The 16846-nt window shown below is 46.2% G+C and overlaps 1 protein-coding gene across 5 annotated transcripts; it reads left to right on the top strand.

Annotated features, from left to right (window-relative positions):
* Positions 1 to 2309: 2309 nt before the first annotated feature.
* LETM2 (leucine zipper and EF-hand containing transmembrane protein 2) lies at positions 2310 to 15980 on the top strand. 5 transcript variants are annotated; one of them, XR_013344566.1, is made up of 12 exons: positions 2310 to 2390; positions 4443 to 4517; positions 5463 to 5922; positions 6561 to 6704; positions 8193 to 8330; positions 9445 to 9648; positions 10648 to 10767; positions 11795 to 11905; positions 13189 to 13278; positions 14156 to 14230; positions 14732 to 14866; positions 15386 to 15980. XR_013344566.1 is itself a non-coding variant. In XM_077805691.1 (11 exons), the coding sequence occupies exons 2-11, from the start codon at positions 4471 to 4473 to the stop codon at positions 14780 to 14782; spliced, it is 1440 nt and encodes a 479-aa protein (XP_077661817.1). In that variant the 5' UTR covers positions 2310 to 2387; positions 4443 to 4470; the 3' UTR covers positions 14783 to 15980. The 5 variants fall into 5 exon arrangements, 4 of the variants coding, with proteins under 4 accessions (XP_077661817.1, XP_077661815.1, XP_077661818.1 ...); XM_077805691.1 differs by having other exon boundaries at positions 2310 to 2387; positions 14732 to 15980; XM_077805689.1 differs by having other exon boundaries at positions 14732 to 15980.
* Positions 15981 to 16846: the final 866 nt, after the last annotated feature.

The raw sequence follows: 16846 nt of genomic DNA, 5'->3' as shown, positions 1-16846 counted from the left end.
CGTAAAACATGGATCGATATTTTTAAATCTAAGATGTCTGGAGAACTGGCCTTCATAGTCATGTCTTTACCAGTTGAGAGAATAAACACAGACATAAAGAGACCTCTAGTGGCTAAACTAAGGTACTTTCTTCCAACCCCTAGTTTTTAAACCATTTGTTTGGACACTAGCTGGTAAATCTGCCTCGTGGATTAATAGCAGTTTGCATTTCAAATTACGTTCTAATATTTAGGTCGTCATCCTTATAAATACAGAATAGATTCAGAGTAACCTCTCTAGTTCTGTCATCTGCTAACAAGGAGATTCTTTCCAACTGCCTTCTTGATTTATAGAATTTGGGGAGCCCTTAAAATTTGTCTTGAGATTCCCTTTGATTCCTGACACCACACAAACCTATTTTGCGGGGTAAAATCTAAAAGAATGTCTATTTTAATATATATTTTTCTTCTCACACCTTCCTTCATATAATTTATAATGTGCTATATGTAGACATCAAGTGCAATAATTTAAACATAGATCCTTCAAATATAGGGAACACATTGCTATATAAAATTAAATAAAACTGTATGATGCTTTTGGTGTTTTGTTAAACACTAAAAAATAAATTGTTGGTCCCCATTACCTTTTCACCTCTGAAAATCCTGCACATGGACCAAGTCATAGAAATGAAAAACATTTTGTACTGAATTTAACATTTAGCTGAATTAAACATTTTAAATGTCAGCATTAATTTGTTTGACATGCTTTTTCTCACCTTTAAAGCAATAGTTTTGAAAACCTTAGGCCAAGACTTTGTAGGATCCATCAACAGCCAGCATAGAACAATCACTTCCTCTCAGGACCTTGTCTTCCTACATGTCTGTAAAGCTCTTCTCTCACACACTTGGCACTATACGTTAAGTAAGTCAAAATAGCAATAGGTAAAGAGATACACACACAGGAGTTCCTCTGTTTTGATGCTTGTTCAGCAGAGGGAGATACTTTTTCAGAGGAAGCTCCTGAATGAATGAGTTGATGTTTGTAAGGCACCTTGAAGACATAATGGTCAAAAATAATAACAGTAATAAATAATAAAGTTGAGCAGAAAACAAAAGTTCAACATTTTTTTCCTGTTTTTCACAAAATTTTGTTTTGATGGAAACTTCCCAGCCTATTCTAACCATGACTATTACATGTAGCCTGTAGAGTTTTCATGAGCACATAAAAGTGGGAACTTGCACATACTAATATTGAGAGGTGTGAGATTGTGCCTAGGTTCATTTCTTGAGGGCTTTTGCAAATGTGTAGGATTTGGGGGTGGGGTTTTTTATGGGGAGAAAGAGAAGGAAGGTCTTTCTGACTCATTCATCTTTCACTGGGGAGAGGTACTTTGTGTTTCTAGATCATGAGAAAGGTGGGGACTCTTGTGCTCATTTCGTGGCATAGGGACATGCGGAGGGTCAGGGAGTGGAACAGAGCGTGTGTGTGTGGTGGGGGGAAACAGACTGGGATAGCAGAGGGCCTGACAACAAGGAGAAGGGCAGCAGTGAGTAGGTCCAGCAGGGTTCAAGACAAGCATAGACTCATAGATTTGGAGGCCAGAAGGGACCATCCTGACCATCTAGTCTGACCTCTGCACATTGGAGGCCACAGAGCATCACCCACCCACTCCTGTATTACACCCCTAACTTCTGGCTGAGATACTGAAGTCCTTGAATCTTGATTTAAAGACTTCAAGTTACAGAGACGCCACCATTCACTCTCGTTCAAACCACCGCGTGAGGCGGGCCCCATGCTGCAGAGGAAGGTGAAAACCCCAACCAGGCCCGGGGAAAAGCCCTTCCCGGCCCGCAGCGGGGCGACCCCGGGGCCCGCGGGCAGGCGGGCGAGACTCGCCGGCCACAGCCCTGGGCCTGAACCCTGGGCAGGCCAGCGGGGCCGGGGCGGGCCGGGGCGGAGCACACCGCACTGGGCTCCAGCACCTGTCAGAGCAAGAGGTGGGAGGCGAAACCACAGCCCAGCCTCGGTCACAGCCCGGCGAGTGACGTCACACCTGTCTCCACGGCAACAAGCAATGGCGTCATCCTGACGTCACCCAGCCCCCCTTCCCCGTGGAGAAGGCAGAACCCGGAGCCCAATAGGAGCAGCGGCAGGCCCAAGGTCATGGAGCGGAGGAGGGGGCAGGTGGGCGGAAGGGGAGGGCACATCCGGCCAGGCCCCGCCCCCACTCCGAGCTGTCCGCTCCCATTGGCTGGCTCACGACCGGCCCAGCGTCAGAAGGGGCGGAGTTCTGCTGCCATAGAGCTAGGGCGTAGAGCGTCCCTCTGCTTCCGGCCGCGGGGGGCGATGGGAAGGGCCCGGGCGGACTGAGGCAGCTGGAGGTGGGGGCCGAGCGGAGCCCCGAGAAGGTGGTGAGTGGGCCTGGTAGCCACGGGGGGGCCTCGGCCACCCCCCCCGGCCCTAGCTCCCTGCGGTCACCTCCGAGCCCGTCACGGGGCTGGGCCTCCTCCCCCCTTCAGGGGCACCCCCGGAAGTGGGGGCCGGCAGGCAGGGGCCCCTCGCTGCGCCGGCCGAGCCAGGCCAGGCCAGGCCAGGCCATAGGGGCGGGGTTACAAAAACAGGAAGGGCCGGACTCCTGGGTTCAGCTCCCAGCTGGGGGGGAGCGGAAGAAGGACTCCTGGGTTCAGCTCCCAGCCGTTGCGGGGGAGCAGAAGAAGGACTCCTGGGTTCAGCTCCCAGCCGTTGGGGGAGGCGGGGGGAAGCAGGACTCCTGGGTTCAGCTCCCAGCCGTTGGGGGGGGGGGCGGGAGAGAAGCAGGACTCCTGGGTTCAGCTCCCAGCCGTTGGGGGGGGGGGGGGGGCGGGAGAGAAGCAGGACTCCTGGGTTCAGCTCCCAGCCGTTGGGGGGGGGGCGGGAGAGAAGCAGGACTCCTGGGTTCAGCTCCCAGCCGTTGGGGGGGGGGGGGGCGGGAGAGAAGCAGGACTCCTGGGTTCAGCTCCCAGCCCTTGGGGGGGGGGGCGGGAGAGAAGCAGGACTCCTGGGTTCAGCTCCCAGCCCTTGGGGGGGGGGGGGGGCGGGAGAGAAGCAGGACTCCTGGGTTCAGCTCCCAGCCCTTGGGGGGGGGGGGGGGGGGCGGGAGAGAAGCAGGACTCCTGGGTTCAGCTCCCAGCCCTTGGGGGGGGGGGGGAGGGCGGGAGAGAAGCAGGACTCCTGGGTTCAGCTCCCAGCCCTTGGGGGGGGGGGGGGGAGGGCGGGAGAGAAGCAGGACTCCTGGGTTCAGCTCCCAGCCGTTGGGGGGGGGGGGGGCGGGAGAGAAGCAGGACTCCTGGGTTCAGCTCCCAGCCGTTGGGGGGGGGGGGCGGGAGAGAAGCAGGACTCCTGGGTTCAGCTCCCAGCCGTTGGGGGGGGGGGGGCGGGAGAGAAGCAGGACTCCTGGGTTCAGCTCCCAGCCGTTGGGGGGGGGGGGCGGGAGAGAAGCAGGACTCCTGGGTTCAGCTCTCAGCCGTGGGGGGGGGGGGGGGGGGGCGGGAGAGAAGCAGGACTCCTGGGTTCAGCTCTCAGCCGTGGGGGGGGGGGGGGGCGGGAGAGAAGCAGGACTCCTGGGTTCAGCTCTCAGCCGTTGGGGGGGGGGGGCGGGAGAGAAGCAGGACTCCTGGGTTCAGCTCTCAGCCGTGGGGGGGGGGGGGGGGGCGGGAGAGAAGCAGGACTCCTGGGTTCAGCTCTCAGCCGTGGGGGGGGGGGGAGCAGAAGCAGGACTCCTGGGTTCAGCTCTCAGCCGTGGGGGGGGGGGGGGGAGCAGAAGCAGGACTCCTGGGTTCAGCTCTCAGCCGTGGGGGGGGGGGGGGAGCAGAAGCAGGACTCCTGGGTTCAGCTCCCTGCCGTGGAGGAGGGGGGAGCAGAAGGAGGACTCCTGGGTTCTTTGCCCTAGTTCTGTCCATGAGGCAGTTTAGACCAAGTCGCTTCTTGGAGCGGAAGACGGGACTCGTGCTGGTGCTTGGGGACCCTACCCAGACAGGCACGGCGGAGAGCTGAAGGGCTGTGAAGTTTGCCGTGCGGCATGCCTGCTCCGCTATGCCTCTGCCAGGGGAAGCTGGCTTGCTCCCGTGCCCCTCCTGCGCTTCGGGGAAAGCGAGGCATGAGCTGCCCAGCAGTGGGCGTGTGGGGTGGGTGCTGTCAGGTTACTCTTCCACACAGCCCCTTGCCCTGCTGTGACCGCATGGACTGGAAGCTGTCTAATTCAGTGAAAAGTCTGATCCGCTTGGTCTCGTCCAGGGCCCGCTGAAGATTTACAGAGAGCGCTGTTACTTTTTGCACACCTTTGGAGTAGCGGGAGGGTACGGGCATATCGACCATGACTAGAAGGCAGTTGTCATCGGTCTTAGCACTGCTCTAATTGAGTGACTCTACAGTTAAACTAACTCTTTCCCTGTAAGTATTGTTGTTCATCTGCTCTTTTGTATTAGAACATACAACCGATCATTCCAGGGCAACATGGCGTTCTACAGCTGTAACATAGTCCTTGCAATAGCCAGGTCAAGGTAAGAAATGAAGGCTTATTTTTAAATTTTATTTTACTGTTTAAGATGCTTGGTTTGTTCTAGTACTTTTGCATCTTTAGTTCTCTGAAGTATATTTAAAATGGTAGCCACTTGTGTGTAACACATCCCCGTAAAGCTTTGTCTGATACGGGCCTGATAAAACTGTTGCAATAGTAATGCTTAATTTCTTCAGGTGACTGATGCTTTGTGTTAGGGGCATGGTATGAAGTGTATGCAGCAATTAACTTTTCATTCAAAACAGGCTTGCTGTTGTAAATGAGGCTACATGAGGTGAAACCAAATGTTTAATTTTAGTTTGAGAGAGAGTTCAGTCTCTTTATATTCCAAGTCCTCAATTGATTTTGTGCTTGGTTAAATGTCAGAATGAAATGGAGAGATTTGATTAGTAAGGCTTTGGTAGTTGTCATAGTACATACTAATGTGAGAAGTCTTATTCCTGTTATACAAGATAAGATTAAAAATCATAATGTAAAACCTCCTTCCTGGTGTTTTTAACATGCTGTGCCTCTTTGTGATACCAGGGGCATCCCGTTGGGGCTACAGATAAATAAGAGAGTATGAGGACCATTTCAGGAAGTAGCCTGGCTGTGGTGGTGTGATGGGGATATGGGTTTGGTTTTTTTCCTTTGGGCTGTGATTGGGTAAAATTCTTCTGTCAACCATTAGTAGGATGGTGGCTTATAAGAAATGGGCTGAAATACTGAGTTGCTCCTTTGAGAGGACAGCTCATCAGCTAGAATAATGCAAAAACTTTAAGTGTTTCATCCCCCAGCTAAAATCTGCTCCCAAAAACTGGGCAAGTCTTTAAGAAGATTCTATGTGATGAATTTGAAGCTAAGAACAAAAATACAAATGAAATGGTTAACTTTGGTAATTTAACTACAGCAGAGAATTACATGATTAAAGTAATTAGCTTCTCTTCAGTTTCAGAGGCCCTCATCTTCTTGTGCACTCCAGCTGTTCTCCATATTCCTCATCAGTTGCATTTGTCCAACTAGTGGATTCTCATTTAAACCGAATTTACATGAAAGACTCTGAAAACCAGCAGTTACTGTACTGCACACAGCTGGCCCCTGGACTACCTCACCTACGAACTAAAGCAGTGCGAACACTGCACACCTCTGCTTACTGGCATCAAGAGCTCAAAGATGAATCTCAGCTGCACCAAAGTACAATAAACCAGGACAATGAGCATGCTAAAACTCTGTCAGACCAAAGCACAGAGACTGGTGTGGAGAAAAAGTCTTTACGCCAAAGAATTGTGGATGAACTGAAACATTATTACAATGGATTCCACTTGCTTTGGATTGACACGAAGGTCGCTGCCAGGATGGTATGGAGGCTGCTACATGGTCAGGTTCTCACTAGAAGAGAGAGGCGAAGGGTGAGTATGAACTACCTTGCACAGACATGTTGGCACTAATTTGCTAAGCTGATGTGTTGAGAATCTCAAGGTAACCAAAGAAACTGGTTTGTTCCATTTTCAAACTTTATTTGAATTGAGGTCAAATGTGGACATCTGTTTAAACCTTTCATGTGAATTTAATGCCTCTAAAAGGGTAAAAGCTCAACAGCCCAGGAGCCTGAAATCCTCTCTGCATTTTCCATAACTAGTACAGCGCAAGCCATGGCAACACAGGCCCCCTGGGTTCTGCCAAGGACCCTCATCCCTATCCTGGGGAGAATTCCTCTGAAATGAGAGGCGCATTCAATGTCTGTGGCCCATCAATTTTTGCAAGACTTTGGACAAGGGGAATGATTGCTGTGGTACTTTAGAAGTTGCCAGAGTAGTTGTTCAAAGTACACAGATGCAGTCTTAAAGCACTATTAATTCCATTGAGTCAGAGGCCATGTGATAAGTCCTAAGTTTAGATACCATGCTGATAAGCACCTTGGTTATCTGAATGAATGGTAATACTTGCACCAAGATCACCTGTAGAAAGCCTTCATTAATTGTGCCCCAAATAGGTTTTCTTTTGTGTCTGTCAAATGAAAAAGAACTCTTGCTATGCCTTTCTGCAGCTACTGAGGACGTGTGCTGATCTCTTCCGGCTGGTTCCCTTCTTGGTGTTCATCATTGTGCCCTTCATGGAGTTCCTGTTACCTGTATTTCTGAAACTCTTTCCTGAAATGTTGCCCTCAACTTTTGAGACGGAATCAAAAAAGGTTTGTGTACTGGGCTGTTGAGAAAGCAGACTGCTTCAATAATTCAGACTCCATTAACTAGGACTGTGGATGGCAACTCTAGAAGTATATTGGGATATCAACTAGCCTGAGCCATACTGCTAGAAGCTGACTAAACATCATGCCATGATTAATTGTTCTTCAGTATTCATCGTGGAATAGTGAGATTAAGCAAGTGTAGGAAGATTGGTCTAGTCAGTGGATAGAGCACTCAGGAGACCTGGGTTCAATTCCTTGCTCAGACTTCTTCTATGACCTTGACCAAGTCTCTTAATCTACCCTGTGTTTTTTTGTTTTTTTAAGGGGATATTACTGTAAGGATAAAATCCATGAATGATTTTGAGACACTCAGATATTATAGTTATTAGGGTCAGAGAAGTGGATAGATAGAAGGGGTCTGCAGCAAGGTTACTTGATAACTGATTGAAGACAGGAGTAGTACAAGAAAACTGTAGGGTTTAACAAGCATTGTGCCCAGAGTGGGTTGACTTTCTCTCCTGTTTCCTCTCCCAATTTCTCTTTCTTCCATCCTTAATAGTTTAGAGGTATTTATTTTTTTTCAGTTCAGAGTAATGTTCCAGACTACATGATCGGCCCTGAAATAGAACCCTTAACTATGTTTGGTTAGATAGCCACAGAAAATTAAGGGTCTGCATAGGATCATCTTAATCAGATGCCCTTTATCACTCAAAGGCAGAGTCAGTAGATAAGACATGCTGAGATTGTGCAGGCAGGAGTTAAATACTGTTAGGTTTTCACTCAACCAAAATGTTGATAGATCCTCGAGAGAGGAGGAGATTAACTTGGGCCAAAATGCTAGTGTCAGGTGTGGACAGTTTTCATTGACTTTCGTGGGGATTTCCCATACTTAGAAGGGCAGAATTTGCCCTTTACTCTTCAACCAAAATCACTTGAAACCATAAAGGCTCGTTCTGTGTGGCACATTAGCCCTATCAACTTCCCGGCCCTCATCAATATCATACAACTGGGATATTCTCCGCCCACTACTAGCTCACTTCTTTTGCAGCTGATAAGTGACCCAGATTTCAGCTATTATTTCTTGCTGTAGTGTCTGATACTAACTAATCAAAACATCTTTGTTACCACATGGGCAACTGATTAGCACCCACAACTGTAAATCAGTTCAGCCTTGCCTCTTTGTGCAACTGGGTCAAACACTCTTACTCAAAGTGGATTCACATATGCAGAGCTACACAGAAGAATATTCAGTAAAAAAACTTGTATTTACAGCATCTGTCTAGTAAGCGGGATTGAAACTGATGCATGTACTTTAGTTGTCCAAGTGCCAAGAGTAGTCAGCAGCAATGATGAAAAGTAAGTTAGGTTTTGAGAGGCACAGGGGTAATTAACCAAAGGCCTTCAGTAACAAAAGGAAGGAAACTTAACTCAACCTTCTCTCTCCTGGAGTTCAAGATGAGCCTCTAACTACTTTTTGTTTCCTAACTTAAGGAAGAAAAACAGAAAAAGAAACTAAGCGCCACATTAGAGCTGGCAAAATTCCTGCAGGAGACTATTACAGAGATGGCCAGAAGGAACAAAGCAGATACGGGAGAGGCCACCAAGCAGTTCTCTTCCTATGTGCAACAGGTACCGCCAGTAGTAAAATAAGCTGGAGGGGCTAGAAAAGGTGTCTGCAGTCCTGTGTAGCAGGGCAGCAAGGTGGGTAGATACAACTTTGAAGGGTCTTGTGCTGGGAGATAAGGAAGTATGGGATTTGTATGACACACATCTATAGCCAATCTGCAAAGCAAGATTGCAAACTAGATTATATTCTCGCCCACCTTCCTGCATGTATGAAATGTTTTGTAACCTGTACAGAAACAATCACAATATTGCTGTTAAACCATTCTGTGAACTGTAACTGCACTGGCAAACTTATCTGACAAGCCCAGGATTAGAGAAGCTGCAATTCCTTGATTGCAAGTTTCAGTGGATGGCGATGGTCTGTTTGTTTTAAAACAAACAAATGCTAAATGGAGGAAGAAAGTTGTTCCTGTCCATCTATCTGTAAGAAAGCTGCAGCTGTTGTGCTTACTGTTGAAACTTGAAAGCTCGCAGAGCCTTGCTACCAGGCATGTATAAATGCTGAGGGATATTGGTAAACTGATTGCCCTTTCGTGGCCCATGCCTTGGGGAAGCCTTGTGACCCAGCTATCTGGGGAACCTGTGTCCAGATAAGTTACTGTCTTCTCTTAATTCTAATTTTAACCAGCAGAAAAACTCTTTACATAGTGACAGGTTTCAGAGTAGCAGACGTGTTAGTCTGTATTCACAAAAAGAAAAGGAGGACTTGGGGCACCTTGGAGACTAACAAATTTATATAAGCATAAGCTTTCGTGAGCCTCAGCTCACTTCATCGGAAAATACACTGAATACATCCGATGAAGTGAGCTGTAGCTCACGAAAGCTTATGCTCAAATACATTTGTTAGTCTCTAAGGTGCCACAAGTCCTCCTTTTCTTTACATAGTGAAGTTCTTCAAGTGGCCATTCTGAGAGCATATTAGAAATAGTCTTCTGTTTTCAGACCCTAGGCTTGAACAACAGCAGTTTAGTGGCCACCAGCAAAAAGCGCTAAAGTGAAATGTTCTGGGGGGCGTGTTAGAGTGAGGACTGGATTCAGGATGCCTAGTTTCTGTTTCCAGCTCTGCCACTGGCTTTTGAGGTACATTCCTATCTGATGCCTTGGCTTTGTTGTGCAGGTTCGTCATGCTGGCCACCAGCCCAGCACCCAGGAGATTGTACGCTTCTCCAAGCTTTTTGAGGATGAGCTGACCCTTGAACACTTAGAACGGCCACAGCTGGTAGCCCTCTGCAAACTGCTTGAACTACAGCCCATTGGCACCAATAACCTACTCCGCTTCCAGCTTTTGATGCAGCTCAGGTCTATAAAAGCAGATGATGAAGTAAGAGACTAAAACAAATAAAACAGACGCAGTGTGATCTGATGGTTAGTACTGGAGACCTGGGTTCTAGTTCTGATTCTGCAAGTCACTTCCTCTCTCTGATCTGCAGTTTGCCTATCTGGTGTTATCAGTATGCTGCTGCCTACATTAACAGGGAGAGGGGTGATGTTACTATTGGTGAGAGGAGGATTACCCCATGGAACTCTAAGGAAGTGGAGTGTTGGCAGTTCAGCCCTCCAATGCCTTCTATCAGCTCTACCAAGGAGCACATCTCAGATGAGACTCTCTTGCTGTTAAGAATTAAGAAGGTGGCCTCCTAGGATTTCAGTAGCCTGTAGCAATGAATGATTGTGGAGCCCTGTCTCTTATACTACTTCAGTTTTATCATACTTGGTTCTATAGAAACTTTGGGCCATTTCTCTTACGTAACTAGCAATGTGAATTCAGAGTGCACTGATGCCAAACTCCTTCCTGTCGCTGTCCGAGCTTGGGAGCGTGGTAAATGAGGAAATCTGGCACTACCATGAGACTGGAATGAAGGATCTGGAGGCTTTTTGTTAGAAATGATGCTGTGACATAACTAAGTGGCTCCTGCCCACCTCTGACTTACACGTATGTGGTGATAGGTCCATTTTTACAAATAAAGGCCCAATCCTGAAAATCCTTGTGCACGTATTACTTTACCCTGTGAGTGGTTGCATTACAGTTCAGTAGGGCCCCCCACAAGAGTGCAGTAACTCCATGTGTAAGTGTTTGGAGGATCAGGCCCAAGGTTATTCCTCGCCTTTAACTGTGTTCAGCATGCAGCTAGGCAGTCAGAAACGGGTTGTCTGCTGAATCCCAGTGTTGTTGTCTTACCCTTGGTATCAGTAGGTATTCCTTTGTTTATTCTCTACTCCTCTCCAATACAAGCAGGCATCTCTTTGGTACCAGAATTAGGGAATAAACTAGGGTTTGGGCTTCTGGAGTCCTGGATGTGAATGTTCCTTTTCCTTTCAGATGATTGCTAAGGAAGGTGTTAATGGGCTAAGTGTGTCCGAACTGCAGAGTGCGTGCAGGGCCAGAGGAATGAGATCACTGGGTCTCACAGAGGATCAGCTGAAAGAACAACTCAGTCAGGCAAGTAGGGCCTTGCCTGCTACTAAAGTCTTGGAAAATAGCACCCAGAGCTTATATTTTACTTAAAGGGACCATGTCAGGTGTTCAGTCTTCAAATAAACTAGCTTTGACAGATGGCTGGCCTTGCCCTGAAGATTCATGCCAGTGTTTTGTTGTTGATCCTCATTTGCATAACTGAACTGTAAAACACAAAACATACCACTTATGCTAAGGCCCTGTTGAAGAAGATGGTGGCTGAGGAGTGCCAAGTGCACATACCTGTCAGGAACGGGACACAGGAACCCAGGGGATTACTTAAACTACTAGAGCAGCAAAGGCCTGGCATGTTTAAAAGAGGGCAGTGCTGGAATGGGGCAGATGAGACATTGTAATTTGTCTGTATAGGGATTCACAGATTCCCAGGTGAGAAGGGACCATTTGTGATCTGATCTGACCTACAAAACACAAGCCAGAGACTGTCCCCAAAATAATTCCGAGAGCAGATCACTTAGAAAAATATCTGATCTTGATTTAAAAATTGCCAGTATTGGTGGCAGCTATTTCCATGTGGCACTCCCCTCCTCCCATCCCTGGGACTCCGTATTGGGGCCTTATTCTGCACGGGGTCAGGGCCACCGGTGCTGCAGGTGCTGTATTTTGGATAAAATGTAAAGTAGAAGACTGAACACTTAATTTTCCTATGGCAGTCTTTCAAAAGTAGGGATGTTAACTTCTTAAAAGTCAACTTCTGTGTAAGTAACTAGTCTACCTTTCTAGACTTTCTCTCCAGCTTCAGCTGGATGCAGTAGTCTTCACTGCCCTTTGAAACTTGTTTGTTGCTACTGTGAGCTGGTAAATAGCTGTTGTCTTTCACCTCTAGTGGGAGGTGACTAAGCTAATAGAGGTTCAAATCTGTCACGTGCTCTGGAGTCCTTCAGGATGAAAGGTGCTCTACAGTGCTAGAGTATTCTCCTCATTGAATTGGTGTTTAAACTGTTGATTTTTGAACCGATTCTAAATAACCCTCCTCTCCCCCCATGTTCTACAGTGGCTAGATCTACATCTAAAGGAGAATGTTCCTCCTTCTCTGCTGCTGCTTTCTCGTGCCTTGTACTTGATAGACGTGAAGCCGAAACCCATTCAGGTGTCACAGAATGAGGTGAGTCGGCTGAATAGCAGTTAGCTTGAGGACACAGTCCCATTTAACAAAACAAGATCTTTCATAAGGATCACAAATGAAGGATTTAGTTACTCACCAAACCTCAGTCACACATAGCGCATGTCCTGTCATACAGTCTACTAGACACCCGTCTAAAACAGCAGGTTCACCATAATGGCTAGTTGATGCCATCTTGGTGTCCTCAAGCCAAATGGGACGTTTCCCAGCTGCCTTTTGTAGAGACAATGTATCTGAATTTTTATGGCTGTCTTAGTAAACTGGTCACCATGCTGGAAGCTAACAGATGAACAAACTCTGATTGTGGTAAAACAGCTAATGTTTTTTAGGTCTCCCATCCCAAATGAAAGACTTGGGAGAGCAGCTTAGATATTAAAACCAGCAGTAATTGCACAGTCGCTTTAGAAAATGCATGTATGAATAGTATTTGTTTTACCATAGTACTTACGAGCCCCCGTCATGGACCCAGACCCCTTTGTGCTAGGTGTTCTATGAACCCAGAACAACAAAGAGTCCTGCCCCAAAGAGATTACAAGGTAAGTATAAGACGAGACAACAGATGAATACAGACAGGCTGATGGGCAGGGCACAAGAAAACAATGAGACAATATTGGTCAGCCGGCTCAGTCCCAGTGGTCTCAGCACAGCAGCAGTCTAGCCATTTTTAGTAGTCCAGTACTTCCTCCAATGGCATGTTCCATTCATAGACCTGGTTTTGGGTTTAATATAATTTGCAAGCTGGCAAACTTGAGCTTTGATCTTTTGAGGTGAAAATACCTGCATGGTGTATTTGAAGTGTCTAAATAACTGACTTGGGGGCCTGATTTGCAAAGGTGCTGAGCACTCACTGCTTCAGTTGACTTCAGGTGGAGTTGAGGGTTACTTAGCATCACTGAAAATCCATCCTTTAACATGTAACTCCAGGGACTTAGTCTTCCTATATCTGTACAGTTCCTGGCACGCTTTAAGTGCTCCTGCAGTATAAATAATGGTGTGAAGCATATATCCATTATGCAAATTGGACAGATTTCTGCCCAGACAGATATGTCAAATGCGTAGGTGAGTTATTTTTTTGCTTGCATTTTTCTTATTAATATTCTAATTGTTCTTGAAAAGCAGACTTTGATTGAGATTGAACCTGAACAATGCAAGACACATGGTGCTAAATAACTAAACTTTTGCCCAGGTACTTACTGGCCTGGAGTCTCCTCATAGTCTGCATAAAATATGAACAGCAATTCTGAGTAGTTTATTTTTTTCCTTAGGTTCGGGTTAGTGACGCTGCTGCAGAAACATCAGTTCTTGAACCTAAAGAAACCTTAGTTGATTCTGCACCCATTGTGCAAGGAAGAAAGGTTAGAAAATGACTCTTTACAAATGCGTACCAGATTTATATGAAATGCTGCAGGTTTGGGAAGTATGAGTGTGAACATACCTTAGCAAAGTATGGAAGTAGGTGGCCTTTTAGTCTGGCATCCTTAGCTAGTAACTCTGAGTAGTGCACTGAAATAGAAACTCTTGGGATAGGCAAGTTTTTCTGTTTGTCACACTATTGCAACAGCAGTGCTTCCTTTGCCAAGGAAGGAGAGGATGTTGAAAAGGCAGAGGAAGCTGCAGTGGCATCACTTCTTGCACTAGTGCTGGAAACACTGCTGACTGTTCAAAACAAAATCACCACCATCTTCCAGCAGGAGAGCACTCGTGAGATCCTTAGTTATTCAAACTCATTTTCCATAAACTAGACAGTCACATGCTGCTGCTTGTGCTCACATTTCACCTGTGAGAGGGTGGTTAAATTCTGAATCATGTTACAAGCTCCTCCCCAGGTGACATTCTCCTGAGGGTGTTAGCCACAAGAATTGGAGGAATTGGGGGCAGATTAGCATGTGAAACTCTGCATTAAGCCAGTTCAGGAATGTCTGATCACTAAAGTTGGGATGAGTGACTTAGTGTGTGATACAAGGGGGTCAAATAGCAGCAGTAGTTTAAGTTCAGAAATGGAAAGCTTAAGTTTAAAAACTAGAAAGATTTCCTAATAGATATTGGCTGTGGAATAGTCTCCCAAGTGAAGAAATGGAATCCCCGGCATCTGACATTAAAATTAGAAGTGCATCACAAAGAACTACTGTGTTCTGGCAGGGAAGTGGCCTGTCTGGGGCCCAAGTAGACCTCTTCCATGTTCTGATATGATTCCATGATTGTTAAAACACCTTTTATATTTTTCTCTTGAAGGGAGAAGAATTTATATCACAGCCATCAGAGAAGTTACCAGTCCCTGGAGTATCTGTCAAGCCTCCTCCAGGAGAGGTGAGCTCTGAGGCAGACCTAGGCCAGGTTTTGTGGGTTTGTTTAACTAAGGAAGTTCTAGACTGAGCCTTTTAAAAGATCTGAAGAACTGCAGAGAGCTTGCCCTCTTCCTTGCCCATTCTTTCTACAATGGGAAATCCATGCACCCTTGACTTCTATCTAGCTGTCTGAATATGGGATTAGGAACCTAACTTTAGGCACCCACGTTTGTTAATTTTGGTCTGAGCTTTTTCATTAAAGGAAAAATGTTCTTTAGCCTAACTGGCGAAATCTGCTGGTCTTGTTTCTAACATGTGGTATTTTAATAGGTAAACACAAGCTGTCTGCCAAAACCACTCTTTCCCACATCAATAATTACTAATAGATATTGGTTACTAATTAGATATGGAAGATGTATCCATACCCTAAACTGCTTTGAAAACCTTAGTCTTTATTGAATGTTAATGAACACATTCGGACAGCTACTGGGGGTTTTAAGTCTATAATTTTCTCTTACCCTAGACCAAAATGGAGGCATCTCAAAGCAGTAAGGCCAGTGCCAATGGAGTCTAGCCCTGCGCCAGCAAGGACCATGGAACAAGGGCACCGACAGGGGAAGACTCCATTCCTCTGAACCTCGTCTGACCCAACAACTGGGTGAGCAGTGTGTTCACAGGCTCCCTGCCACACCAAGGCTTTCAGCTGTCCCCAGGGGGCCTTATCAATCAATTCCAGATTGTTTTATTAGCAGCGGGAACATACAAAGGACACATCCCATTTAAAATACCCTCTATAAATTAAGTTATATTGTAAATATGTAAATACGTCTCTTAAAATGCTCTAAGCTGTAACTTATCCCATGGCTGTGTGTCCTACAGTTAGGGTTTGTGCTCTTTAGTAAGGCAGCATTTTATTTTTATGAAGGGCTGGAGAGCAGACATGGGCTGGATTTGGTGCTTCAGTAAAAATATCCCTCATCCACACTGTGGAACCCTGTGCAGGAGCTTTGCCACGCAGTCAGGGCTTGGCTAGACTGCCAGAACAATTTGTATAGACCCCAAGCCCTTGATTATCATGGTAACCTCCATTTGTTAGCTAATATCTTGTGATCAGAATAGCTCATCTAACAGTTACAATTAAACTAACATCAGTTGCTCTCTGGTTTTCACTGAGGAGAATAAACACTGCGCTGGAAGAGACAAAAGAAGAAAGGCCTGCAGTATCTTCAGTGGAGAGATTGAGAGAATAACAGTTAAGAGAGGTTTTGCTGCTCTGTTTTCCTTGCTTAAAAAGGGCATCCTCCGTTGCATGCTGTGCCTGCTTTCTGCCCACAGTTGGCAGCAGGATGGCATCTGCCAGGGTCCCAAACACCACTCTAGCATAAACTTGCAAACATGCCTTTTACATGGGAACATCTTGCTAGGGAACGTGCAGAACGGCAGTGACCTGGGCTTTCAAATTAAACTGTTTCATTGTTTTAAAATAAAGTCTGAGATCAGACTTGTCTTTTTAAATCTAATCATCTGATTCTTAAAACTACCCGATAATGAGTACTGTTGGAATACTTTTTTTAAACAATTCCTTGTATATTTCAATGGAAACTATCTTCCTGGTAGATTTGTATAGGAAGAGACTGAAAAGTGTGGGTTTTTTTTATTATTTAATTTTGGCCTCCTATACCTGTACATGTTTAAAATTTGCTCATTTTATGGATATATTGAACCTGGATATTTCTGATTACTGTAAAATTAAAAGTGGACATGGATGCTGAGTAGAATGTGACTCCTTTTGTGAGTCAGCCTGAGTCATTGGAACCATCGCCTGGCTAAAGCAACAATCAGCTCAGTTAGGCATTAGTGGCATGTTACAATTATTATGCCAGCCTCCTTTTTGTAAAGTAGAACCAGCTCGGGGGGGGGGGCATATTACAATTGTACTGTATTCTTGGTTAGTAAACTCCATCTACCTGGGTGATACAAATCTCTGCTTTGCTAATGCAAGTGTTGTATGAAGATGAACCACTGTGGTGTCTTGCTAGTGATAACAGCAGACCAATGTAATTCCAATAAATGCCCAGTGAAAGAGGGCAGGTGATTTCTGTCGTGGGAGCAGAATGTGATAGTTGGATTGAATGTTCTTTTTCCAACTTTCTCAAATTCAGGTTTGTGGCTCAGTTCCAAACACATCAGCTCGCCTGACAAAACCATGGTTACAGGGTGGCGGGGTAAAAATCAATGAATTAATAAGGTAAACAACTCTGTGCTCCTCAACGGCTGATTCCCTAAATAAGCAGCAAGGCAAGGGGGTGTTTGTGCTGTCTGTTGTGGGGACATGCATTTGAATGATGGCATCTGATGGATCCTGTTAAGGACTGGTCTGCCAAGACGTTGGGGAGACCCTGCTCTAGTAAGTTAACGCTGAGTCTCCTGTGCACAGCAATGCACTCTAGGCACTGAACTCAGCATATAATGGTTGTTTTGGTGAAACACAATTTCCTTGGAGAAGCTACTTTTCACGGATCAGAGAACGTGGGGATAATCAACTTGCATGATTGCTCCCTGTTATTGGAGGGTGTAATCATGGGGGAGAGGAGATTGGCTGAACTCTAGTGAACCTTTGGTAATGTCACCTAAGTTA

Source organism: Eretmochelys imbricata, chromosome 26 (genome assembly GCF_965152235.1).
Source record: "Eretmochelys imbricata isolate rEreImb1 chromosome 26, rEreImb1.hap1, whole genome shotgun sequence".
NCBI lineage: Eukaryota > Metazoa > Chordata > Testudines > Cheloniidae > Eretmochelys > Eretmochelys imbricata.
This window is presented reverse-complemented; position numbering and strand designations above follow the sequence as displayed.